The 27,253-nt window shown below is 57.5% G+C and overlaps 1 protein-coding gene across 2 annotated transcripts; it reads right to left on the bottom strand.

Annotated features, from left to right (window-relative positions):
• Positions 1 to 258: 258 nt before the first annotated feature.
• TFAP2E (transcription factor AP-2 epsilon) lies at positions 259 to 22,361 on the bottom strand. 2 transcript variants are annotated; one of them, XM_086626086.1, is made up of 8 exons: positions 22,335 to 22,361; positions 21,762 to 22,208; positions 21,380 to 21,431; positions 7,265 to 7,483; positions 4,336 to 4,564; positions 3,934 to 4,052; positions 927 to 1,068; positions 259 to 547 (listed from the first exon to the last, which is right to left on the bottom strand). In XM_086626086.1, exons 1-8 carry the CDS (start codon positions 22,359 to 22,361, stop codon positions 259 to 261), a joined length of 1,524 nt encoding a protein of 507 aa, XP_086482212.1. The 2 variants fall into 2 exon arrangements, with proteins under 2 accessions (XP_086482212.1, XP_086482213.1); XM_086626087.1 differs by lacking the exon at positions 7,265 to 7,483.
• Positions 22,362 to 27,253: the final 4,892 nt, after the last annotated feature.

The following is a 27,253-nucleotide window of genomic DNA, read 5'->3' as shown; positions in this document are numbered from 1 at the left end:
AAAACCCAAAAGCCATTAACCTGGCTTATTTTCTCAATCTCACTGTGTCCATCAGAATTGTTTTCCTCTTAAATTTTTTAAATCTTCTTTGTTGTCTTTTCTGCGTTTGCTTTACGAGTTTCATCCCAAGTTCCAATGTTGCAGTTCAGAAAACGGTGCACGGGGCAATCTCTTTCCCCCAGGGCTGTTAACCCTTCCTGTCGCGACGTATCGTGACCGGGGAAAGCTCCCGCCGGGGAGAGGGAGGGAGACAGCGCGTTATTTCCGATGCTTCACTTCTTTTTCTGACGCTTTGGAGTCTCCAGCCGTGTGCCCGTTCCCTGTGCTGTTCATGAACATTTTATCCAGCCCCTTGAGGGACTCCACCAGGTAGTTCTGGAAGGCGGTGAGGGCGGCGCAGATGGCGGGGCCCCCAAAGCCGTGGGTGATCAAGCTGAAATGAGTCAAACAGCTCTGGACACCGGGCTCTAAGATGAGCGAGGGGCGGCTGTTGCCCAGCGGCGAGCGATCCTGGGCTATCAAGTCTGCAAACTCTTTACAAATTTGCCTGAAAGAGAGAGAGGTTTGTGTTACCAGGGATGCTGTTGGAAAGCTGCAGGGACATAGGTGTGTTTGGGGTCTCTTTTCCCCGCTCCCTGCCCAAGCAGCTGCCTCCCCTCCGGGAGTTTTCAGCTCCAGCCCGGGTCTGGCCCCTGCCTGCGGAGTCGGAGGTGCCAAAATGCTCCCTGGGGTGAGCTTAACCTCTCCCGTGCAGGAGCAAGCCCTTCATCCATGCTGACCGTTCACCTTGCAGCACATCTTTCGGATCGGTGCGCGGCGTATGAGACCGTCTCTTCCCTGCGGAAGAGTGAGCTTTTGGGGCTAACGCTGCCCTTCCAGGCTGCAGGTACCTAACACACCGGTGGCTCGTTGCCATCTGTACTCACTTGGTAGCCAGCAGCATGTTTTTCCTGGTGTGGAGCTCGGTGGGGTCGGAGTGCTGTCGGCACAGGTACTCCGCCGCCGCCTTGGCTGGGAACTCCGTTTCGCACACGTACCCAAAATCCCGAGCCAGGTGAACGGCTTCACCTGCGAGCAGGACAGATTAACAAACTGCATCAACACCCACGTCAAAGGGGAGCACTTTGTGTAACAACTGCAGCCACCTCGCTGGTGTGCCTTATTCTGCTGGGACTGGAGCCCTCTCCTTTCCCAGTTGCCACCCAAGAGCTCCCTCCCTTTGGCTCCTGGTGCAGAGACACCACTGAGAGCTGCTTATACTCATCTGTGGGACAATTAGTGCACACGGGTCCAAATGAACCATTGCCAACTCCAACCAGAAGCTGGATCCTTCCTTTCCTAGCTTGTAAAAGAGCATCAGGATGGTGCTGGAGTTAAGATCAGGTGAGACATGACTCTCTGGGCTGCTCCTCCAAAAGGAAGAACGGCAGACGTGGGTGCTTCCCTTGCTGCATCTTTCTCTCCCCAGTTCTTCCAAAATTTCCTGCTCAGCCTCTCCAAACTGAGCAGAGATTTAAACAGGCTGGAGGGTGGAAAAGCGACCTTAGCCCTGTGACCGCTAGACAAAACAAGGGTGTGAGAAAGAGGCAGAAGGAAGGGTTTTACATCCTCCCACAGTGAGCAGGGCCCTCGGGCTGGACGTGCAGGCAGCGTATCCATCACCCCGTGGAAATGCCCACCCATTGATGGGATTGATCCATCTCCAGGCGTCCCCATGGAAATAATCAGAGCTGATGGCAATTGATCATGCCCAGCACCCGAAATCCCGGTCGGGCAGGCAGAGCTAATTTGACTTGCCCTCCTGCTGCTCATATGCATTAGGCCATCCATCCTGATAGCATTAACCTAGATCCCATCACAGCCTCTCCAACTCCTGGAGCTCAGCCTGTGAAGCCGCGCTGTGGGGAAAGTGTCTGTGCTTCTCACACAACGACAATACTTTCTACTTTATCTCCTCCTCCAATGAAGGATCAAATAAGTTAAACCTAGAGAATCGGAACTGCGGTTGTTTGTGTGTTAAAAAAACAATCAGAAAGTAACAGCTGCTGAAAAACAGTTATTGTGACAATAAAAAAGGGCTGTGTGACCTCACGGTGAGAGCCAAGGCTGGAGCCAGGATTTATTTCCTCCGCGAGCGCGTGCGAGTGGCTACTCGGCTGAGTGTTTTAAAGGCCATTTGGATGCTGGCTCCCAGAGGATTCAGCGGAGGGGACAAGGATTCCCCAGTTTGAACTGGGGTCAGAGCCCCAGGGAGGAGAGGCTGGAGGAGAGTGCTCGTGGGGCAGGAGGCCAGGGCAGGCAGAGGGGCCACAGGAGCCTGTCTGAATGCACAGCTCTTTCCGAGATCTTAGGGATGTTCCTGAAGTTGAACTACAGCCTTAGTGCTCCTCTGGGTCCATGCTGGAGCTGCTCTCATGGAGCAGGTGCCCAAGGGAGGGCAAGTGCTCGGTGTACACGGCAAGGGCTCCCCAAGGAAGGAGCTCCTTGTAGTGCTCTACCCTCGTAGTGCTCCCTGAGTTCCCCAGCACCCACTGTCCCCATCCATATGAACAGCTGTGGGTCAGGGTAAGAAAAAGTGTATCGTTAGCCCTCAAAAAAACACCCAGGTGTTTTTTTAAATGAACATTGGGAAGGCAGAAGGGAGAAAACAAATTAAACCAAGACAGCAAATGTCCAGGAAAGAGAGTGCCTGGGGCAGAGGGGCACAAGCCAGCTCCTGCGTGCCGAGTAGTGGCAATGCAATAGCACCTTCCTCTGGGTGCAACATCTCCCAGAACCATAACGCTGATGTGCAGGAGGAAATTATATCCCTCACGCACACATGGCACCACTCTTTTATTTACTATGAGCTGGTAAGCAGGAACCAAAACGTCAGCAGCCACCTGAAATCAAAATGTATGTTTCTTCCTTCCTTTCTTTCTTCCATTCTTTTCTTCCTTTTCTTTTAATGGAAATCAGCCTTTCATTCAGCACGAACCAACTGCCCTCGGTAACAACCTCCGCCTAATGAAGCGGGTCATTTAATTTGCTGGCAACAATGGAGATGGTTTGCTATTCAGAAACTGGAGGCAGCTGCCTCCAACACGCCGGGCACAAACACAATGGATTCCAAAGCTCGAAGGGAGCCGGAGCTGTCACTGCATTTGCGGCCCGTGTCCTTTTCTCCCAAGATGCAGTGGCGACATCATCATTTGCATAGTGCAAAAAGTAGGAGGGGAGCTCGTAAATGAGCAGCTTTCAGCAGGGGCACCTTGGCACCAAGGCTGTGCCGCCCGCAGCGCGTCCTCCAGAGCTCAGCCCTTCACGCCACGCTCCAGGGCTGCTCCTACAAACTTCACCTCCACCTGCAAGACCTCCGAGCTGCGCGGCATCTCCTCGATGCCTCGTTGCCCCCTGCTGTCCCAGGGGACCAGGGCAGGACTCGGATACGGGGCATCCCCTTCTTACAGGAGATGAGACCCGGACCTGAGCGCGGTGACGGAGCCTCGACAGAGCAGGTCGAGGACAGGTAGAACACCCAAGTTCTGTCCTAAGTGGGTGCCCAGAGCTACAGACCAGCTGCTAAATCCTTAGCAGCTTTATTCAAGCTTTTTTGTATTTGGTTTCTGTTTTCCCGACTGAGCATGGTTGGAAATAGTTCACGGAGATGAACGGTACCCTGAGATACAGCCGGGAGGGAGCTCCCAGCCCCGCTCGGGCTGCCGGTGCCTCCTCCCCACGGGCTGCCACTGGTCCCACAGAAATGTCTGAGTTTCGGAAGGCAGACGACGTGCTTGAGTCAGCACGGAGACTTACACGGGGATGTTTCCAGCCGCAGTCGGTGGTGACCGCTGCATACTTTGTTTTAAGTGTTCTCGTTTGTGGAAAGCTGCAAATGAAGGGTTGGAAGTTTCGGCACTCCCATCCTCGGCGGGAGCGGAGAGCGGCTCTTACCTTCCACCAGGGACGTCAGCAGGGTGACGTTGGCGGCTTTGCGCCTTCCTGCGGGTAGATTTAGTCCGATTTTCTCTAACCTCTCCCTCAAACACCGACCCCCGTTTTTTGATTTTGCTCTGAAAAGAGAAAGCAAGGAGGGGAAAAAAATGATCATGCAATTAATGTTAAAATAACTGTAAGTAATCCCGGTTTAAGCTTTTAGGTTTGAAAGAAAAGAAGAAAAAGCAACAAAATGCTGTTCCCCAATATACCACACACCGGAATTTCTGGTCTCCGTTAATTTGAGAGGTAAGAGCTGGTGCTGAACACAAAGCTCACCTCAGCATCACCCCCTGCGTTTCAGCCCGGGGTGCAGCCCTGCATCCCTGGGCTGTCCCGGGGCTCCCAGGAGCAGCTTACCTGCGGAGCACCCCGCCGAGGAGAGAGGCGTTGAGACACTCGGGGGGCGAGAGCCTTCTCTGCACCTCCCCGACCGTCACCTTGTACTTGGAGGTGGAGCTGAGAAGAGAGAGGCGGCCAGGCACGGAGCAGAAGACCTCGTTGGGATTCGTCACCCCTCCGATCAGGCTGTCTTTGTTCATTGACAGGGTGGAAATGGTGGTGCCGTTGGCCTTCGAGGGGATGGGCACTGGGAGAGAAGGAAAGGAGAGAGAAGAGGAGACCATGGCTGAGACTCCAGAGCCAGGGAAGCCGCTCGGTGACTCTCCTGGCAGCTCTCAGCCCCCAGCACCCGTGTGCTGCCATCGCAGGCGTCAGCATGGCTGGCTGGGAGAGCTCAGTGAGTTCCTTATTCTGCTCAATAAAAGAAGAGAGGTGGGGTGATGAAACTAAACTAAATAAAGAAAAAAAATAGGGAAGAAGCCTGGACTCTGCTCTCGCCTGCTTTCCCACGCCTGCCAGCTCTACTCTAATTAAAGCCAAGGTTTTGGGCTGGTGTCCTGGAAGGCCGAGGGCTGCCCGCAGCATTGCTGTCTGGACCCGTGACCGGCTGCCCCTCCCCGTCTCCTCTGGGCACGCCGTGGCGGTGCGGTGGCAGGGCCAAGCGCCAGCTCGTCGCGCTGGCCTGGGTTCCGTTCCTCTCCGGGCTTTGGGACGGGATCGCAGCCGCGGCCCCGCTGTGCACAGGCACACGTCTGCGTCCCACTGGCCAGGAACCACAGGGCTGAGCAGCGACCTTCATGCCCTGCATAAAGCCCAGGAGATGCCAGGGTGGCCGAGCGCTGGGTGTGCCCACAGGAACCGCTGGAAAGGCTTCCTTTGGCTTCAGCTTTGGGATTAGCCCCACAACAAGCCGCAGCCCTAAACTCTCATCAGCCCTGCCTTGAAGGAAGCTTGAGAAGATCAAACCCAATTAATCCAGCCCAGACTTCCTTTTGCTTAACGGGCAAAAGTCAGTTAACACAAGAGTTGGGCAGGCAGTGGTGAGTGCAGCATCGCATCGGGCCCACGGCATCGTCACGCCCGGGGTGGAATGGGCACGGTTTTCCCATACGTCATTCCAGCAAGAAACGTTCTTAGACGCAATAAAGGTTTATAGGTTAAAACTGGGGCTGAAACTCGTGCCAAATCTCTTCGGCTTTTATGTTCTGAAATTAATAACCAATTTAACTCTGGAAAAAAGCAGGTTTTAAAAGAATCCAAAGAGGACTGCAAATGCCATCGCTCCAGATCGTTCCAGCCCTGGCATTCTTTGTGGTTCCTCGGTAATGACTGTTCCACAACGCACATTCAGATGGTTCCTGCAAGTAACACAGCAGGGCGAGATGCAGGTTTTATAAAGGAAACACGCATGCCCAAAACGAAACAAAAAACCTGAGAATTAATTGGGGAGGGCACCTAGACTGGACCTATTAGGGGGCACTTACAATCAGCATATTGTAAATACACCTTGACCACTTGTTAGTCTGGCAATAAAAAAGTAGCACATGGTCCATAAAAACAGCTGATGCTCTAAGACTAAAAGATGAATGGAAATGAGCTAAGGGTGCATTAAGTCCCCTCTCAGCAGGAAACCTGGACAAAGTCAGGGAACCGAAGGGCAAGATGCACCAGTGCCCTGCTGCAGCGCTGGCGTTTGCCACGACTGCAGCTGGTTAAGGGACGTTCAGGGAAGAACAAATAGGGGAACATCACCATGAGACGTAGGAAACCAGAGCTATTTCCAGGAAGCAGCAACTTCAAAGCTTTCTTCCACGCTCCCAGAACAGGTTATGTTTGTCTCTGGGGGACACCCTTAAAATAAGAAGCCAGAGCGTGTTTTACGGATGCCCGTGCGTTGCTGCCGAGGCGTGCGTCACGCCAGGTCCCAGCGGGGGGGGTGGGCTCTGCCACAGCCGGGGCCACCCCCAGACCAGACACCCCCGGAGAGCTGGTGGTGCTTGTAGCATGGGACACTTTGTCTGTCCACGAAGAGCTCTGCATGATTTATGTGCTCTCATGCCCGTGCATGCCTGAACTCATGCGCCGGCGTGCGTTCGAGCCACATGCGGGGCGGGGGGCCTGCGGGCACACCAGGGACTGAGCAGCCATGCGGGGGGGGGGTGGGGGATTTGTGCCTCGCCACACGTGTCCGTGAAACGTGGCGTCTGGGGAGGAGGCAAACCCAGCTGGCACTGGCGTGAGTTAACACCGGAGCCTGTGGGTAACCGGGCTGGAGGTCGGTGGGATGCAGCTCCGGCGTGTTTGCGAGCGGCCCCAGAGGCACCGGCAGCGTGCGGGGAGGGACGGGGCGGTGGGAAGGCGCGGGTGGATGCCGATGCACAGCATGGAGACACCACGACACTTTTGAAACACGCACTGGTGTTTTCAGGAATGATGCTACTGTCGGAAACAAACCCCCTTGGAAGCTGTAACGCAGAGGCCCGGCTGCGAAGGAATGCCCGGAGCAGCCGGGTCAGCCCTGCTCCGTGTCGCAAGCGAACCGTGCTGGCACCGGGCACCCATAACAGAGCATGAACATTGGCATTGCTCTTCTGCCTCATAGATTCATAGATTCATAGATTTCTAGGTTGGAAAAGACCTTAGAGATCATCGAGTCCAACCATCAAGGTTGGCCAGAGCCCTGTCACGCTGGGGACGTGCAGGACAGGGCCACCCGTGCCGCGCAGGGCTCGCACCCTCGGCAGCGGGGCACGTGGTGCGAAAGGAGAAGCGGAGCGGGTGGCTCCGGCGTCACGTCACGCAGAGGTTAGTGGCAGCACTGGAAACTGAGCCGGTCTCTTGAGTCCTGTAACAGTGCTTCATCCGTTAGACAGCGTTGCCTCAACACAACAAGCACAGACACAGCCACATTCGCCATTAATTATTAATTATTGTTATTTGGCCTCACCTGCTGCTGTTTGCCTGGTCTGATCTGCAGCTTGTTTGCCCATAAACATGCTGCAGGAGGGAGACAAGCTACCATTAAAGCCTGACAGCTTTGTTTCCTTGGCTTTTGGGGAACCAAAATTGTCTCTTGTCATCTGAGTAAACCAAAAGTCCCCCTCGATCTTCAGCTGCTGCTTTCCTGCTCCCGCAAGCAGCAGGTGATCGGAGCACCTGAGCCAGCCTGCAGACAAGAAGGAAGCATGAGATGGTTGCGGGCCGGCACGGCGCGCAGCCGACAGCCCAGCGCCCTGGCACGCGAGCACGCTGACCCCCTGCGCCCGCTGCCGCCGCGGGCAGGAGCCGCGGGACCCTTCCGAACCAAGACGGGTGCATGCAGGCGCCCGCTCCCGCTGGGAAGCGCCAGGTGCTGCTTCGCACCACCCCGTGTCCGGGGCTCATCTGAGCTACGGGGCAGAGAAACCAACCGCTGGAGCAGAGACGGGGTTTTCACGACGAGGTTTCTGGGCGCCGGGCGCCGAGCGGCCGCCACGCGAGCGGGAGGCTCTGGGTGCCCGAGCGCAGGAGCTACTGGACGAGGCACGGACCTGAGCCCCTGGCAGAGCTTTGCAACTGGGAATAGAAGCGTCACGTTGGTGTCACTGCGCTGGTTGCCTCTCCAGAGGTTCCCTGGGTGAGGCTGTGGGAGATACCTGCCCTCGGCACGGGGCAGCACATCCCCTTTCCCTGGGCGAGCGGCTCTGCTCGTCCCCGTGGCAGGGGCTCGGGCAGGCTCGGCCCCTGCTCCCGGCCGCGGAAGTTTCCAGCAGAAACACACCCCAGAGATGCTCGTTCACACGGCGATGGGCCGACGCGTTGCACAGGCTGACAAGGAAAGGGTGCCATGCTGGTGCCCAGGTGCTTGGCCCCCTCCCTCCGGGCCCTGCCTGATGAGTGGGACAGGGCTCAGCTGGGGTCAACCCCCCCCAGGAAGCTATAAAGGGCAGGACACAAACCACATTTCCCTCTGCGAGGCTGTATTGGGATTGATTCAGCCAAGGGAAGGGGACATCAGGCTTTCAGGAACTGCTTGGAATCCCCTTGGTGAGTGTGGGTTCTTTTTCTCTTCTTGTATTCATCTTTGCTATCTGCTTTTATTATTATTATCTCCTAATTATGTCCTAATTGGCCCCGTGTGAGCTCTGCAAGCTTGGATAGATGTGTGCATGGGGGGTGAGCTGGGCAGCCTGCAGCAGCACTGGGGAACGGCTGTTCCCAGGAGCTGGGAGTTGCAGCCGGACCCAGCAGCACTGGTGGCTCCTACCAGGAGCCTCGTGGCAAAGGTGTGGCTGAGTCTGGGGCAGCGTGAGGGTGAACATCCATGCTGGGCACCTGGCAGGCTGGTTCTTAAGCAAGAAATGCTGTGGGTATGGGGGGCTTTTGAGAAAATGAGCTGCCAAGAAGGTTGGTGCCAGCTGGGGAGCTGGGGATGGTGGGAGAGGGACTAAAGCTCTGGGCACAGTTCTGGCAAGGTGGGTCACTGGAGAGACTGTAGATGTGTCTACATGGGAGAAAGGTAAAAAAAAAAATAAAATCTTAGTCTGCTCCCTCAAACCCCTTGGTCACTGGGGTTTGGTTGCTTCACTTTGTCCCCCTAAAGTTTTTTTGCTTTTTCCTTTATCTGCTAGGTGCTCACGAGAGGTTTTTTCCCCCATGGCAGAGTTGCTTAGTTGGGATTCATCCTGCTGCTTCTAATCCAGCAAATCCAAATGGCCGTGACTGCTGACGCTCAGCACCTCGCGCAGGGGTGAGCTCGGCCGTGGGTTTCACAAACGAAAGCCCCAGCGAAGCGTTTTGCCCTGATGAGCCTCCGGTCCTGGAGATGCTGCAGCGGGGCTGGATGGCACGCGGGTCAGAGGGCTCTGGTTTGAAAGGGAAAACTGATTTTGAAATAATCGGAGAGCTTCACGGGTGGCTAATGCCCAGCCCAGTGCCAGTACAGGACTGGCCACTTCCATCATTAACTTGCTCCCAGTGCCTGTGTGAGCTGGATCATTATTGCAACTGGGGAAAATCGAGGCACAGAACAAGTTAAATGATTTACCAAAGATCAGGTGTGTGGGCACTTCTGGTGGGTGGGAGTGCTCTGAGCAATCTGGGCCATAACTGTAGGAAATGGATTCCGTGTGGCCTCTGTTCTTCTAACTCCGGACTTTCCGTTCAGTGCTGTGAACAGAGGTGCTTGGCACCGCCTTGCCTGGCCTGGTGAAATCCTTCTTTTCTTCTCTATAACATCACAGGAAGCGTTTCCACGAGGCTCAGCATCTCGCTGCCTCCCGCAGCGCCGCCCGGCAGGCACCGCTCGCGACGTGCCACGCGTTTGGCGGGCGCAGCGGGCAGCAGCGCAGCGGCACGAGCTCCACGCGAGCTGCCCGCCCCGGTGCCACGCAGCGGGTAAACACGGCATCAGCTCCACTTCCAACCGCGAGGTTTGTGATCTCCCATCGGAGATGCCTTTTTTTTTTTGTGCTGAGTCGGATCTAATCTGTCTTTTGAACGTACCTTGGGTGTAACTGTCAGATGATGAAACTCGCTCAGCTCCATTTGCTGTGGCATGAAAAGCCCTGATTTGGAGAGAGCGAGCGATTTCAAAACAGGTCCTGGTTTCCAGGAACACCAAAGGCTTCGTCCCTTGACTTCCCTGAGCTGGAGGATGCCCTGCCTGCACGTGGTCGTCCCCCTGTCTCCAAGTAGAGAAGTTCCTGAGTGGTAAATGCAGCCAGAAGGAGTTGGTCCAGCACAGAAGAACAGGACGTGACAACGCTCCATGGAGAGGCAGACAGGCGTGGAAAGGCAATTCCCATGAACACGAAGTCCTGAGAGCTCCAGCGATGCTGCAGGTGCCCTGGGATGCTGCAGGTGCCCTGGGATGCTGCAGGTGCCCTGGGATGCTGCAGGTGCCCTGGGATGCTGCAGGTGCCCTGGGATGCTGCAGGTGCCCTGGGATGCTGCAGGTGCCCTGGGATGCTGCAGCCTTGTTTCTATAAGGACTTTTCAGGAGATGTTGGGCAGCAGAGTGAAAGAGAAGAAACATCACTGGGCTGATGGTGGCTCGATTGTGAATCCAGCGGATGGAGCGAGGAGCCTTGTGCCTTCAGGGTGTCCCAAGACAGAGCATGAAGTTTCTGACACTTTTGTCTGGTTTGCAGAGGTGGGTCCCTTGCTTTTTAAGTTCCAGGTACAAAGAAGAAGGAGCAAAAGAAACGTGTTCTTCAAAGGCTTGTACCCAGGGAGCTAGAAAGTCTCGGAGAATTTCCTGCTTTTACCCAATGAGTTTCAGCACGGACCGATCTGCAGCCCTACACCTCTGCTGCTTCTCCATCCTTCTCCAGCACGGTCCAGGGTGACAATACTCCATCCCTGAGCTCCTGTGCTTCCCCTCTTTCCTCATCTGTGTTCACAGACACTTGTGTTAAACTGCAATTCCTGAAAACGGCCACTTTGACCTGTAAACATTCAGTGCCAAAGGTGCTTCTGCAGCCCGGGCTCAGGCTCTGCACGTGGTGCTGCCGGGAGCCGCGGCATCACGGTGACGGCTGCACACCAGCAACTTCCATGGGTTTTTAAGGGAAAAGAGATTTTACCTCCAAAAAGGAAAAGTACTGACTCATTTCCATAGGAGAAATGTGCTACCTGCTTGCAAAACGATTTGTAAGGAGGAAAATTTGTGGTACTTGGCAATTGAATTGCTTATCGTGGTGTTGTTGGTTCAGTTCCATTTCCAGCTGGAGCTCGGGGTGCTGCAAGGGGAAAAACAAGTCCAGAGGGAACATGCAAATCGCTGCCCGTCTTACAAGTCTGTTGTCTTCTCTCCTTAGATACATGACAGGTAAATCCTCCTCAGCAGCACTGAATCCCTGGATATTGGAGCTTTTGTTGCAACATCTCTTTCAAAAGTGGGAGTGTGCTGCAGCTTAGATCGCACTTTGAAGAGGTATCAGCTAATCCTCTTAGGGGACTACCTGGGACAACACAATCTCTCATCTCCAGGCACAGTGCTGTCTCCAGCCACCCCAAAAGCGTCTCAGCGCCTCGGTCCCACTCCGGGGCCGTGCATCGGTCAGCCTGGCCGCATCGGGCATCGCTGCGGGATGCCCGTGTCATGCTGCCCTGCAAAGGGGCCACCTGCACCGTGCAGCCCTGTTTCGGCCGCCCCTCTCTGCAGCTGCTGAGGTTCACTTCCATGATGCTGCAGGTCCAGTGGTGACACCCCCGAGCCCCCCTGGGGTGTCCATGTGGCTCGGCGGTGGGCAGCTCTGGCTGCCAGAGGTTTGTGTGTAGCCCCTGCTGAAAGGTGAGGGATCGCTGCTGCCTTTCAGGAAGAGCTTTCAGTGAACTAATCTAACCTTTGTTTGAATGTCTCTGATGTAAATTATAAGATGGAGATACATCTATGAAGAGGTATCTGCGTGTGGGTGTGAGCCAGAGGCAACTGCTCCTTCCATCCCTTCAAAAGCCCTTTTCCAGCCAGGAGGTGCTGCAGAGTTCAGTGGCTTCAATTTCCTGGTGTTTCAGCAGAGAGGTATTTATTGATGGTCCGGGGAAGGAGGTCAGTGCCATCAGCCATATTTCAAACCCGTGGTCTGTAATTATCCCTTCTTCCCAGAGGGGATTATACAGGTATTTTCTTTATCTTGCATGCACAACCTGAACCAAGTCCCCACGTCAAAGCACCTCTCTAGGAAAGCCCTTTTCAAATGGAAGGATGGAAAGAATCTTGGTTTTTATCTCTGGGCTTTCCAGATTGCTGAGTCCCGATAGGGAAATGGATCTCGGACCCTCGGAAGAAGAGAGGGAGCAGGGATACAACTCGGCAGCCTCAAACTATTCCCATGAGAAAGCTAATCAGGAGAGGTCCCATGCCTATGCAAAGCTCCAGTACTTAACATTTTGTTTCCAATGCAAATCAATACATTAGGTTAGAACTAAGAGTGAAGGTGCCATGTGATAGGAATTGCATTTTTCTTTCTGTGCCTCTGTTTTACCCAGCGAAGTGTGTCCCTGCGGGTCCCTGCTCCTGGGGAACTTTGGGATGGATCGATGGGGCAGAAGGGTTCAGCCTCCCCAGATCGGTGGGTATGACGTCTGTGACGGACGGGACCTGCTGAGTACATGGTGTCTTGAGAGGAATGGCCAACCAATGGAACAAGAAAACTTACTCAAACCTCTGCAAAAGCACCTCCTGCTCCTTCAGGGCTGGGGAGGGGATTAGTAAGTGGTTTGCAATTAGGAATTTCAGCTAATGCGTTTCCCTGCTTTATCGTTTAGGAATGACTCGGCCTCAAATGTGCTTCTTGCTCAGAATATTTTGTGGATTTTTTAGAAACTGCTCACAAACAATTTGTTGTGAGTTCCCAGACGTTTCCCTGCTGCGCTCCGGATCGGGCTGTGCTGCCTGGGGAGCCTCAGCAGTGACCTCGGGAATACCCCGCTGGAAAGCAGCGAATAGTAATGACTAAAATGTCCTCTTCACGAGTGAAACCCAAGTGCTCGAACAGTCACTGAAATGAATGAAAAAGGATTTGGATTCTGCTTTTGAATGTCAAAGTGCAGAGACCGACCGCACGCGGGTTTGGCTCTGATGGAGCTGTGCTGTCCCCAGCCCTGGCGCTGCCTTCTCACTTGTACCTTTGCACCTAAAAGTCAGTTTAGTGCCGTAATTCAGATTATTGCATTCCCCCGATTCAAAACTATTTTTTTTTCTGAATCCACAACTAAGCCCTTTCATATCTACATCAGAAAAATAACGACTATTTAAAATCCAGTTCAACTACTAACTGCTCTGCCTCTGCTCGTACAGAATTCCTGTGTCACAGCACGAAGCCCGCAGGTGTCGGGAAGGGAAGAGGCAGAAATGGGAGGCTGGAACGCCCCAGGATTGAAGCCAGAGGAACTGGAAACCTGCACTGCTCCGTGCTGACGCCAAGGAAAGTTTCTCATCCAATGTCACCCCCAGCCCGGTTCGGCCGTGCCGCGGCACTCGCACACGCTCTGCGGCTCTGCCCTGTAGCGTTAACCAGCACAGGTTTATTCATTTAGCAGCACAAACTCCCATTACGTTTTGGCAAGCAGTCCACGGGATCTTTATGCGTTTAAACAGTATAATCCATTTTACAGTAACATGCTTGAGAGGTTTTCCCTGTATTCCCTATAGAAGCGCCTGAATTTGTGTGGCTTGGATCTACATAATCTAAAAAAGGGAGAACAAAGACGCAGTGTCTTTCGCGAGCGGCGGCGGATCCCGCGTAAGCCATGGCACTGTTGCTATCAATTTGTTAAAATGTATTTAGATCATTGAAGGGCAAAAGACCCTTCAGCAAAGATTAGATATGAATAATAATAGAAAAATACTTCTCTTTGTACAGAACTCGCTGCCAATCCGCAGAGCACGCGGGAGGGTTTCGATCTGAGTCCCAGACCGCAGCCGTGTAAATCTGCCGGTTCACTTGCCCTTCTGGAGCCGCCGGCTCGCCCGGGGATGGCTCCGGGGAGAGGCACCGCTCGCCCACAATGGCAGCGAGAACGCTTTTACTTTTCTTTGCTTGGAAGAAGCCCTGGGTTTCCAACACCTGCATTTTGGCAGGATGTCTGGCAAGCCACACGTGTCGCAGCCCGGTCAGCGCCGTGCTCTGGCAGGACGCACGGTGGGCACACACTGGGAAACCCCTTGGAAGCCACCAGGACCCACCACGGTGCCAGGGAGGAGCAACGTCCATGTCTTTCTATGGGGAAAATGACTCTGAGCAGCCACAGCAACAGCATCAGCAGGAACGGGCCGGTGTGCAGGATGGGGCACCACGCACGCAGGTCACTGTGGAGCGGCTCCTGCAGCATCTACAGACCCTCTGATGATGTTTCTTGAATGACCACCCCCATCTCTTGCTAACTTGGAACTTGTGCTTGAAGCAACCACCAATACTCTTGGTCAGATCCTCTGCTCACGCCTCACCAGTCCCAGGACCACGGCCCCGCTTTCCCCAGCACACGGGGCTGTCTCAGGGCTGCCAGGGAGCCCTGGGGATGTGCTGTCCTCACACAGCCACTTCACTGGGGACACCGCTTGCTCCCTGGGACCTGTCCGACCAGTCCAGAGGGAATAGGGCCTGACCTGCTCCCTCACTCCCTGGCGCCTCGGCACTTGGGTGACTGATGCCAGATAAATGCCTGAGATAGAGGGTGGGGAGACTCAGCCCAGCTGGAATCCCAAGCACGCGCTGCAGATGCTGCAGAAGCTGCGATGGCTTTTTAGGCTGCAAAGGTGAACCTGCTCACAGCAACCCTCGTCCTGCTCCAGAGCCCCTCGCACCTGAGCTGTGGGCACATCGCATTCTGGGGTATTTAGTTGCAATGGGCAGCTTGGGCTTATTTCTAGCAATTGTTTCTCACTTCTCTATGCTTCTCTGCTCTTCTCCACCAAGCCACAGCCCTTAACCTCTCTCTGAACCAAAGGCAATGCCCAGATGCAGCAGAGCTGGGTATGGGATAGGGCAGAGACAAGAGCTGAGCATGCAGCAGCTCCAAGCATTATATCCACATTTGCTAATTAGTTCCTCCATTAAGAATTAAAATAAACAAACAAATGGAAGGACAGCAAGAATGAGTAATTCCTTAGGATCACACAGGAAAGGGTGGGATGGTTTAGTGGTTAGGGTGCTAGTCTAGGACTTCAGAGAACCTCATTTAGGCTCTTCAAATAATTAAGACAGATTGCAAACATTTTTGTTCCTGAGATCATGTATCTTGGAATATTACTAAACAGGGAGCCAAGGTCTATGTTTGCTTCTATTCTACTGCAGATTTGGTGTGACCCTGGGCTGGAGGCACATGAGTGGGTCCACCTGTGGGTGGGTGCCCTGTGGGACCCTGGTGAGGCACATGCCAGCTCTGTGGCACCATCTGCAAAGTGAAGATCTCAGCACTGTGTCCTTTGTGGGGCTGACATGGGGACAAGCACCATGGGGTGTCTGTCACCTGGCTGAGGCTGCTCCCACCAGCCCCGCAGCCAGTGCACTGATGGACAAAGCAGCCCTCGTGGGAGCCGGGGCCATGGTGTGGCACAGCAGTGACCCACTGCCCGAGAGGGTGGGAGTGTGTGCTGTGCCCATCCCCAAAAGCTTTCATGCCTGTACGTGGTTCTTCAGATTACAGAGGGCTCCAGGGACAGCCAGCCCCTGGAGACCCCTTCACCCACGAGCACGGATGGCGGCAGCCAGATCTGCAGCTGGAGCCACTGAGCTGCAAAAATATCTCACAGCCCAAGAAACAGAGGATGAACTGCTCCAGACCCAGCCCAGCACAGCCACGGTGCCTCGCTCGGTGCCATCCTGGCACGGCCACGGTGCCTCGCTCAGTGCCGTCCCGTGGAGGAGCCTCACCTGGCTCCAGCCCCGCAGGAGAAGCGCTGTCGGTTTTGGTTTGCCTCACAAGCCACATGCCAAAAAGCAACCCAAGCTGGCTTTTTCTGAACCTACCCTTCGAGAACTGCTCTTTACTTCTACCAAAGAAAAAAATTCATTTAAAAACATCTAATTAAACAGTAAGTCATGACAAGGTACATGAAACTCGGAGATAACACATGCCTGGGAGGCAGCGGGGAGGTTGAGACAAAGCCCGGTGCCTTCACCGGTGCCCGCGTGTGTTATCTCACACGAACACACACCTGGGTTTATCCTGGTGCAATTATAGGACATTAAAAATATAATTTTAATGGAGGAATGGTGATCTGGATGCAGTTCAGAGTAAAAACTTTCTTTTAAGTTTCTCTGTCTGATTAGGAGGTGTTCCCACCGCGCATGTGCGCAGGGGAGAAGCGCCCGGACCCGGAGGTGTGACGGTGTTTTGATGAACGCTGCATCTCGCGGGGTGTGCGAGGGCTTGTCTAAACTTTAAAGCCTTTGTGTGCACCGTTAAGGCGGCGAAGCCTCCAGTCAAGACCCGGCTTGTCCCGGGTGAGCCCGTGCTCCCGCTCGGGCCAGCTGCCACAGCAGATAAAGCTGCAGGAAGGCGGGAGGGCTCTGCCAGCCGAGCTCAGCACCCTCCGGCTGACGGGAGTCCAAGCACCCCCGCCCACGGCCGTGGACAGTCTTATAAAAGACGTGTCTTCACAGCCCCGGGTGTTTTACGGGGTGACCTCATTTATTACCTTGCTCATCTCAGGAAATGATGTTTATCTAATCTACCATTCTTTCAGGATATTTCTTTTTTTTTTTTTTTTCCTGCCACATCTGGCTTCACGCAGTGTTTCTTGCAGCTCGACTCCTCTCCGTGCTGAAGTGAAGGGGAAATGGCCCCGCTGCCGCCACGCCAGCACCCCGGTCCCACCGGCAGCCCCGCGCGCGGAGCCCACGGGGAGATGTTGCATCAAAACCTGGAGCTCGTGTGCGGTGGCGAGTGGATCTAAGGATCTCGGTCTTAATCTCCCTCCTCTGCTGCATTCTTTAGCAGTGACAGCTGCTTCTTGCAATATTTCTAAATGTGGGCTCGGAGCGCTGAGACACAGCTTTCCGTCCGTCTGTCCAGCATCTAGCCAAACAGGTCCGCATTCCTGAGCAGAAACGCTAGCGCTGCCACTCCGGAGCAGCTGAAAAGCCTCGGATGGAAAGTTAAACGAGTCACAAAAAGGAGGGAGAGCACAGTGGCCGAATCCTGCTGTCTCGACACGAAGCCAAGGGAGTTCAGCCCCCACCAGCCACGCAGTGCCCGCGTGCCGTGCAGGCCTGAGTGCCAGCGCGAGCCCACGCTGACTACGCCCTGCTCCGTCTCTACTCCGGGTTGTAAAATGCTGCAGCCAAAACGCTTGCCCGCAAGCGGGGTGCGCAGGCCCCTGCGGCTCTCCCCGCTCCCGCTGCTCGCAGGACCCCAGCTCGCCCTGGCCCACCGCCGGCAGGACCCCAGGCTGCTCCTGCACCCCAGCCTGGCACCAGGTGCCAGGAAAGAGATTTGTAGTTTTCTTTGTAATAAAAAGGCTCTATCAGAAGCTTTCTGCTGATCCTGAAAGGATGTCAAAGCAGTAAAACCCCTCCTTATTTTACGACCAAGCTGCAGGATTTTTTGCTACCGAGTGCAATGGCGTAACCCTTGGTTTCATAATCAGAAAATCACCCTCTCCTTGCCCAGCCGAGGGAAGGACCCGCACCAGGAGCAACCGCTGCTCGGGGCTCGCTGCGTCTCCGGCTGTTTGTCCGGGGGGTTTCACATCCTGACGTGAGTAGCTGTCCTGGGCAGCTAAACACCAGGGCAGCAGGTGAACCGGACAGAAAATGCCTGTAGCTGCCACAGCCTAAAGCAGGCAGAGCCCCAGACTAAACTTTTCCAGAATTAATTTTACTGTTTTCAAGTCAAGTATCTTCCTGGTCTTACATAAATGCTTGGAAGGAAAAAGAAAAAAAAAAAAAAAAAAAAGCAACAAACAACGCAAACAAATAAAACAACAGAAAAAAAAAAAAAAAGACATAGAAAACCACTACTGAATTACTTTTGAAAAAGAGGGAGAACGAGCAAGCGCGTATAAAAAAAAACATTCATGAAGGCTCTGCTGCCCTATCCAAGATTTTATCCATTTAATTCCCAAACTAAATATATCCCCTATTTGTCACGGCAGTACGGGGGAAGCTCACGCGCCATTTCTCGGTGCTTATTCCCAGCTCTCCGCGCTCGCAGTGAAATCCCCGCTCTGCCCTCGCCGCACGCAGCATCCCCGCAGCCCAACCGGACCCCCCCCGGCACCGGGCTTCCCGGGACCCCGCGCCTGCCGCCTGCGGGAATAACCGTCCGCAGCCGGTGGAAATTGGGTTCGGAACGTGTGTTTTCAGCCCGGATCTGATCTCTCAGCCCGGCGGGACCCGGATCCCCCCGCCCGGCCCTGCGGGACCCGCGCAGCCACCCCGGGGCGGCGGGAGGGGACGGCTGCGGGGGGCTGCGGGCCCTTCCCTCCCGTTTCGTGCTATTTTGGGGGTTCCCTGCGCTTGGCGGGAATTAAAAGGGCCTCCAAGTGCAGAAGTTAAAAGGTGGTTTTAGGGATTCGGGGCAGGTGATTAATATTTTGTTGAACCAGGACAACAGTATCTCGGCAACTAATTAAGGAGAGATTTATCTGTTTCCACATGCACAGATTTATATCAGGTTTCTGTCCGAGGGCCATACCGTCAGGAATTCAAGGATTAATCATCTCCCGTGCGCTATTTGAGATCTCGGCGCAATTTAAGACAAAACTGAGCTTTTTAACGTTTGCCCTCACTCCCCACGGGGAGAGACACACCGAAAAACCCCGCCGTCCATCCGCACAGCTCCTCGCCTTCGCTGCCTGCCTGGAAACCGCTCGGGATTTCTCTCTGATATTTTTATTTTATTTTTTTTTTTTCCTAGGGTGTAATTCATTCCGGCCGCGGGGTCCGGCGCTTCCCCTCGGGCTCACCTCTCGCCCCCGCTGTGGCTCCGGGAGTCAGCTCAAAGCAGACAGAGCCAGGCGAAGAAGAAACGACCCCATATTATACATTAAAAAATAATTAAAAAATCTGCCTGCAAAGTAATTAATTCGCCCGGTTCGAGCGGAAGGCAGCGGCGTTTTCCACCACCTCCCGGGCTGCGGCGGGATCGGGCCCTCTCCCGGGCCGCAGCTTCCATAATTCCCAGGCTTCCTTTTGAGCTCAAAGCACTCGATTTGGGGCGTCGCTCCCAGGGCCGCCCCGCAGAGAAGGGGGAGCGCGGCCATCGAAATACGGGCGAACGGAGACCCGGAACGCTCGGGCTCCGCAAGACCCCCCCGGCGCTCCTGTCCCGCGGCTCCCGGATCGCTGCTGGCCGCTCTGGGGGGTCACCCGCGTCCCCCCAAACCCACACACTTTGCTTTGGGTTTCTCGAGTTCTCAGCGGCTCCAGCAAACTGGGGGCTTTGGGCTCCCGAGCGGAGACGGGGACACTCCGGCAGCGCATCGCCCCGCGGCCGCGGTGCGAACCCGCTTATTCGCCAAAGTCTATTTTGCGTTATTATTCCAAACACAGCAGGGAAAAAAAGGAGAGAACCGGAGAGGGAAGAGCAAGTGGCCGTAGGCGCAGGGGCTGCAGACGCCCTGCACCCGCAGGGCCCCGCTTTTCACCCAGTTTGTTTTCTTCTCTTTTTATTCCGAAAGAGCAGAGGGTCTGCAGGCACAACTCCGGCACTGAACAACAACAAACCCTCCCGACGAGGGAGGAAAATTTCTAAGCAATGGCGCGTTTTGGGGGAAAAAAAAAAAAAAAAAGAAAGCAAGGAGGAGGGAAAAAAAACAACAAAAACAAACAAACAAACGACCAACTCAAAACCTCGCTGTAACTTCAACCGAACTTCCAGTCAAATATCCTCGTTGCGGAGCCGTTTCCGAAGGCACCTCGGTCGCACGGCCGGAGCTCCCGCCCGACCGGAGCGCACACGCACACCCCGCAGCTTCTCGCAACCATTTCTCGTGCAAGAAGATTTAATGAAACGCCTCTCATATGTTCTGATTAAAGTTAAAATAATCACGGCCATTCGCGCTCCACTGAAATGCCCCGTGTGACGAAGCTGTGTTCTTAGAACAACAATTTTCATGGAAAGGGGGCTGTAAGGCACCGCGAACGCTGCTCCCCCCGTGGAACCACCGCCACCGCCGATGTCGCCGGGGAAAGACCCGCACAATCGGGATTTTTTTTCCGGGATTGCCGGGGCTGAGCAGTTACCGGGGGTTCGGCTGCGGCCAGGCCATGGGAAGCATCCCCCGACCCGCGACGGGACAGACCGGCGATGGGCACCGGAGCTCGCTGCAGCCCCGGACGCCGCTAACGACTTAAACCCTCCCGGTTTCAGCGGCGTTTTGCCGGGGCCCGAGTCGGCCGGAGCCAGCCCCCCTGCCCCCGGGGCACTCGGCGTTTCACCCACCAGACCCGCACGCCGCCGGGCTGCGGGCACCGGGCCCGCCGAGCCCGCACGGGCGGCTGCGGTTTTCGTTTGCCCGCCTCCGCTGGAGACCGTACCACAGAGCGGCAGTTAAACACATCCTTTCCGTCAGCGTATTTTTGTAAAAAATCGCGAGGAGAAGCCGAGAGCAGCGCTTGAACATTGCATACGAGTTACCGCCCCGAGCAGCCGCATAAATCGCTCACGTTCCTCTGCTCCCGGCAAAGCCCCGGTGAAGTTTTTATTAGAAAAATATTTTACAGAGTTGAGCTGTTTTAACCACGGGGCTTTGTTTGGAAGCAGAGGGGCTGCCGAGCAGGTGGAGGAGAATCGGCAGTAAATTCGGAGAGGCGGCGGGAGACACCGGGGGCCGTGCGGGGCCCCTGCCCGCAGCCCCCGCTTCCCCGCTCCGGCCCCGGGAGGGAGCGGCTGGCTTCCCCGCCGGTCCCCGGGGCAAAGCCGCGTTTCTGGAGCCGCAGACGGGGAGTCCCCGCAGGCCCGGCTTGCTGCCGAGGCGGGAGGCGAACCGCGACGGAGGCGGCTGCCCGGGGGTCAGCGGGATGCTCCCCCAGCCGCAGGGACGGCTCCTACGGCCGCAGCACCTCCTCGCCCCCGTTAAACGCGTCCTTCCCTCCCATACGACCCCCGCCGAACGGGCCCGCTCCACCGTGGCCCAGCGCTTTCTCCGCCCGAGGCGGTGCGGAGCGGTGCGCGGCCGGGGCTGCCTCCCCCGCCGCCGGGCGCGGAGCTCCGGTCCGGAGCGGCGGGACCAAGAGGGCCAGGAGCTGCCGCCGAGCCCCGCCGGGGCATCCTCGTGGCTTCCCACGCAAATCATATGCGGCCGCCCGAGGGGGAGGCCCTCGGGGCTCCCCGATAGCCGGGTGCGCCCGTCCGGGCCCCTCGGTCCCCGGTACCGGGACGGAGCGGTGGCTTCGGCACCTCCCGAGGGAGCCCAGCGGGCCGGGCGCGGAGGGATGCGCTGCTCCGCCGGGCCTTGCCGCTTTCGTTTCAGTCTCGCCGAGGAGAGCAGCGAACACCTCCCGACGGGAGGGGAGCGGTCGCGCGGGACGGCTGTCGCGGGGGGAAATCCGACGGTAGGGAGCCCCGAGGGCAGGAGCGGGGCGCGGAGCCCGGCGCGGTGCCGCGTCCCGCGGTGCCGCCGCGCTCTTACCTTTCTTGATCACGGATTGATCGAGCAGGTTCATCCCGCCGTCGTCCACGGCCTGAAAGCACCGAAGCAAGACCCGTCAGCCGGAGGCTCCCGGCGCAAACGGGCACCGGACGCTCGGGGCGGGGAAGCGGGGCGACAGCGCGGCCGGGCCCGGTCCACCCGCTGCCCGCGGCCAGAAGAGATCGTTCGCGCACGGACGAGCCCCGGTGACGAGGTTCCCGGCCCGGCGGCCCTCCTTGCCCGGGGGTACGGACGCCGCGGGGCCCGATCCGCCCCGGCCGGGACCCCCCCCCGGGCGCACACGCGGTGGCAGGATCGCTCCCCGCCGTTCCGCTCCCGCCCCCGCGGCCACCCTCCCGGCCTCCCTCCGTGCCCTCGGTACCTGGATGTCCTCGATGCCGTGGTGGCCGAGGCCGTGGAGGCCCAGAGGGCCGTCGGCCAGGCCGTGTCCGCCGTCGGGCAGCCCGTGGAGCAGGCGGGGCACGGCGGGGTACTCGCGGCGGGGGTCGAGCCCCAGGGCGCGGTGGGTCTGCGAGAGCAGCCCCGCGTCGTCCTGCCGGCCGCGCTGCGGGGGCCAGGCGGGCTGCTGGTGCTGGTGCAGGGGGCTGAGCGCCGCGTAGGGGTCCCCCAGGTGCGGGTAGCCGGGCTCCTGGCCCTGCGGGTAGGGCAGCGGCGGCTGCGGGTACGGCGGGGGGAAGTAGGGCGGCTGGAAGTCGGCGGCGGGCGTGTGGCAGAGCGGCGGCGCCGAGCCGTAGGGCGCCTGGTTGAGCGCGGGCAGCTGCGGCAGGCGGGCCCCGGCCGGCGCCCCGGGCAGCCCCTCGGCGCGGTCCTGCGGCGGCGGAGACAGCGGCGGTGAGGCGGGCGCGGACCCCCGGACCCCCCGGCCCGTCCCAGTCCCTGTTCCCGTCCCCGTCCCGTCGCGTCGCGCCCCGCCCGCGCCCCGGTTGGCACTCACCATGCCCGGGTAGCTGTGCACGAGCATCTGTGCGGGCCCGCGGCGAGCCCCGGGCGGGCCGGGCCCCGGGGGTGCCCCCGTCTCCGCCCCTCTATCCCGCTGGAGCGGCGTCTCCCATCGCCCGCCCGCTCCTCTGCGCCGGCCCCGACTCCATGCACGCCAGTTATAGCGGCGGGGGCGCGCCCGCCGCGCCGGGAGCGCGCGTCAGAGCGCGGGGTCGGGGACGCGCCGCCCGCTCCCGTGGGGCCCCGACGGCGGGCGCAGCGGGACGTAGGCGAGAGGCGGCCGGGGCAGGGGGCGAGGGGCGCCCGAATCCCCCGGGAGCGCGGCCGGTGCCGCTCCTCGCACCGTCGGGCGGCCCCGCTCCCGCCGCTCCCGTGTCACACGGTGCCGCACACCGTCCCCCCGCCGGTGCAACCCCCGGCTCCCCCCTTCCCGGGCCGTGCCGCCTGAGAGCCCTGTCGGGGAGCGGCCCGGGCCGGACCGGGGGCGAGCCCCGAGGGCCGGGAGGGCCCGGGGGTGCGGGCGGGCTGTGGGTCCGCGGCGGTGCTCTACGGTTTGACTTTACTAGCCCGAGCAGGGAGCGAATGCCGCCCCGGCCGTGAGCCCATGGAGGGCCCCGGCGGCAGCTGCAACCTCCGCCCGACGGCGAACGGAGCGGGGCCCGCGGCCGGTCCCGTCCGGAGACCCCGGGGCTCCCCCCAGGGGCGCTTCCCTCTCCTGCCCGACGGGAAGCGGAGAGCCCTAGCTCGGGCCTGGGGAGAGAGGGAAGTGTCTGGGGGTGCTCCGGCCATGGCTCCCTGCCCGAGGGGACGGGCGGGAGGGCGGGTGTCGGGCGAGAGAGAGCGAGGGAAAACCGAGGAGCAACGCCAGGCAGCGTGCCTGCCTCCCCGCCTCCTTCATCCCTCCTTTCTCCATCCTTCCCTCCTCCTCCCCATCCCTCCCTCCGTTTGGGCCCTCCCTCCGGGGCAGGGCGAGGCGGGACCGCAGCACCGGGGCCCTGAGCACGGCACCGGGCACCGAGCAGACGGGGCAGCCTTGGCAGCGGCACTGAGTGATCCCCACTGACCCCCCCCCCCCCCGCCAGTAACACGGCCACGCAGGCGGCTGCGCGCGCCCATGCCCGCGTCCGCGCCGGTGCCATGATGCACCCGCAGAGCACAGCCTGGGGATGTGGGCACAGGCAGCATGCACACCCTGCCATGCACTCACGGCACCCTGGCACCCACGTACGCACCCACACACTCGCACATGGCCCCTGTGGCCCACGGGGGTCTCACCGTGCCACCGGCCGGGAGCGGGGTGCCCGGTGCCGTTCAGGGGTGTCCGTTGGTGGGAGCGTGTGATTCGTGTTGGAGCCGGGACCGAACCCCTCGCCCCAACCGTAACACACCGGGATGTGTGATCGACATTAGCAAACACGATCCCACGTTGCATTTAATTTAATTCCACTCTTCCTGCCCCGAGCTACAGCTCCCTTCATTTTCATTTTTCCTCTGAATTCCCACAACTCAGACCTCTTTGATTTCCAGGTTTAATTAACAATGCTCATTAAATGAATTTTTATTCATTTCTTTTAATATTACCCTGCCACCTGTCTTTAGGAGGCAAGGGCTGATCATTTATTCTAATTTATTTCTATTAAAGATGGCATTTAAGGGAGGGAGGAGGGATGTGCAGCGGTGTAAGGGGCTGATCTATTCAAATCTCTTCATCCCCCCTCAAATGCTGTTCAAGGATGCTGCTCCTGGAAGTTCTGTATTTATTTTCCACCAGATCCGTTTCATTTGCTGGGAAAAATTGGATTGGATATGCTGTATTTTGCAGTTGTGTTCCAGTTCATTCTTAACATCCCTTGCTCGTCTAGTCCGTATAATGCCGAGTCTTTATTCATCGGAAAGAGGTGAAACTGTGCAAAATCCGGGTGGGAAGGGCCACGAGCCGGCCTGCGCGTGGGACCATGGGGGCTGGGGGGGGATGTTCCCCAGCAGCAGCTTGGAGAGAAGCCGTTTCCACCCAAAAATGAGACAGAGCAGAGGAAACCTGCAACACTAACGGACAAAGGGAAGGAAAAACAAAAGGCAAAGCTGCTCCGCTGCCACCGAACACACCGGGCCAGCCGGGCTCGTGGCAACACAGTGTGCTGGGGCAGGTGGGGCTGTGGGACTGCTGGGGGGCTCATCCCCCCCAGACCAGCGGTGCCCAGGAAGGGGACAACGGATCTTGCAGCAGACAAGGACGAGCAGCTGTGACTGCTGCTGGGGGCTGTGTGTGTCCATGCCAAAGGAGAGCTCTGACCATTCCTCTCCTCCGGGCTTGTGCAGTCCCAGCAGCTCCTCCGCCCCGGCACCCACTGCGCTGGGAGCACAAGCAGCACCTTCCCAGTCCTTGGGTCATACCCAGCATGCACAGAGCCCTGCGAGCACCCAAATGGTCCTTGCAGGACACGAGACCTGCCCGAGCCCCTCCCTGCCCCATCCCCTCGGTGGTGATGATGAACAGTTATTCACTTTAATCTGCTGTCTTGAGGTCCCAGGTAGGGCCACACACATGCTGTCCCAGCAGCTGTCTGGTTGTTACTGGTTCAGCATGGCCAGAGTGATTGCTGAGGGTTGTCGGAACACAGGGCCCTCCAGTGTGGCTCTCCACTGTCTGCTCTTCAGCCTCCCAGTTTAAGGACGACGTACACATCCAGCTGTGCTTGCTTTTAGCTCTGCCATCATGCTGAGGTCTTTAACATGGGACCTGCCCCCTCACCCCCCCAGCTATGGGAAGTGTTCACTCTTGGTCAGGGCCACGTCTCCACCCCAGGGACCACTTGTTGCATTTGCACCCAAGCCAGAAATCTCCGAAAAACTGGTTTTGTACCAAAGGTCCCAGTGCTCCTTCCCAGGAAAATCAATGTGTACGTCAGCTCTTCCAGGAGCGTGCAAAGGGCTCAAGGCAGCAACCTCTGCTTTCTAGGGCGAGCAGTGAAACACCTGGCGAGCAGGGTGGTAGGGACATGGAAGCAAAAGTATTGAGCACAGCTCTCTGCCCCAGCCAAACACAAACTGGTTCTTCTCCAGAAGCCCGGCTCCCATCAACACCTCGGAAAAATCCAGGCTGCTCATATTATTTCCCACATCCCCTCCCTGGGAATCCAGGTGGGGAAGGAAGCTTCTTGCTGTGGGGCTGGAGATCTGGGAAGGGCTTTGGGGAGAAGCATGGGGACCCCATCGAGGGGTGGGCAGGGGACAGGGCAGCCCCCTTTGCTGCTCAGACCTCCCGCTGTCACCACCCCCATGACATCTGGCAGCGAGAGGTTTGTGGGAGGGGGCTGTGTTTGGTTCCTGCAGCACAGCAGCCAAGTCACAACCTTATGAAATATTTAATTTTATTGCCAGTGCTTTTGGGGTGATATGAATAAACCCTGTAAGATAATGTATGCCATGGCCGGGTTTGCAAGGGCATTATGACATTTAAGCTGTCAAAGTGAAGCAGAATGTGCGTCTGCTCCTCTGGGGCCTTATCCATCTTGTCCAAGCCACAGTGAGCAATTGTCTTGCTCCTGGAGTGCTCGCCCGGGCGTTCAAAATGCACTGGGAGATGAAGCACGGTTTGCTCTGGGTGTTGCTGGCTGCAGTCCCACTCCGTGCTGGGATCTCAAAGCGCTATGGCACATAGGAGACATGAGGTGATGCCATCACCCACCTTTCTGGCACTAGAGGATTGATGCCCACAGATGCTGGCTGCTGGCGGCAGAACCTGCAGTCGGGGTGGCCAAGGAGGCACCCCGCGGCCTCTAAAAGCCTTGGCCAGGCTGCTGGGGCACCCCCTCCCTTGTGCTGAGCTGAGCCGCCCCGGGCACGCCGGGGCCTGCAGACTGGCACACGCAGAGCCAACGGAGACACCCACATGGCAGGAGGCCTCCTCCAGCTCCAGTGCTCCCTGCTCCTGAACATGCTGCGCTCCCTGTTGTTGGAGCCCAGGGGTCCCAGGGAGGGAAATCAGCTTTTTAGGGGTGCTCTGTCTGAGAAGGTGTTTGGACAGTGGTGTCCTGGGGCAAGAGAGCGGTGATATTGCCCAAGGAGGCCTCTGGCTCCTCCACAACACATCTCCTCTGGCATTCAGCCTGGTAACATCCCAGAGCAGACCAGTGTCTCACCCTGTCCTCTGTCAGCTCGCGGGCAGCCAGGGGGAGTGTGCTTCGTGTTACGCAAAGAAACAAGTACAAGATGAACCATCAGGGTCGCTGGGAGTGTCCAGCTCTGGCAAGGCATGGATGGTCCTTCTCACACCTGATGGGACTTTCCATTGAAGAACGTGAGAATGAGGGACAGGTGCTCCTCTCCAGGCACCTGCTGGTGGTCAAAACCCACTGCCCCGGGATGTGGTGAAGGATGAACTGGAGGGCTTCCCCGGGTTTGCTCCTGGGAGTGTGGCTATGCTGTGAGCAGGTCAGCCTGCCTGGGAATTACAGCCCAGCAGTCCAAGGCCTCCGGGTCTAGGATCCTCTGGTCTTGGACGGGGTCCTGCAGGGCCAGGCTGGATCTCTGGTTGGGCGTTGTGGAAGCTCCTACCACTGCCCGCGGGGATGAACGACGGCCAAGCCAGCACCACTAACCACAGCGAGCCCAGTACCGCTCTGGGGGAGAGAGAGGAGAGCACCCGCCTGTTGATACAGGTGCGTATCTCTCATTAGCACTAATGATAGCCTTTCATTAAGGGGAAGCCCACACCCTTTGACCAGAGGCAGAAGAGCATATGGGACTGGGACCAATTGAAGGTAAGGCATTTGAGGGTTTGGATGGTTTTTTCTGACAATCTGAAACGTGTTTCTGACTCTTCCAACACATTGATGTCTCTCCGTGGTGCAGGGATGAGGTGTCCTTGGCAGGTTGGGGAGATTTTCCCAGCCCACGCTCAGAGTTATGCTC

The sequence above is a fragment of the Tauraco erythrolophus genome, chromosome 24 (assembly GCF_009769465.1).
Source record: "Tauraco erythrolophus isolate bTauEry1 chromosome 24, bTauEry1.pri, whole genome shotgun sequence".
NCBI lineage: Eukaryota > Metazoa > Chordata > Aves > Musophagiformes > Musophagidae > Tauraco > Tauraco erythrolophus.
This window is presented reverse-complemented; position numbering and strand designations above follow the sequence as displayed.

Excerpts from the sequence above, each read along its gene's own strand:
- TFAP2E (XM_086626086.1), bottom strand. The coding sequence starts at position 22,361 with ATGCTCGTGCACAGCTACCCGGGCATG. Across the intron at positions 21,432-21,761 it reads ACGGCATCGAGGACATCCAG|GCCGTGGACGACGGCGGGAT; the intron begins GTACCGAGGGCA and ends CGGTGCTTTCAG. Across the intron at positions 1,069-3,933 it reads GCTGACGTCCCTGGTGGAAG|GTGAAGCCGTTCACCTGGCT; the intron begins GTAAGAGCCGCT and ends TCCTGCTCGCAG.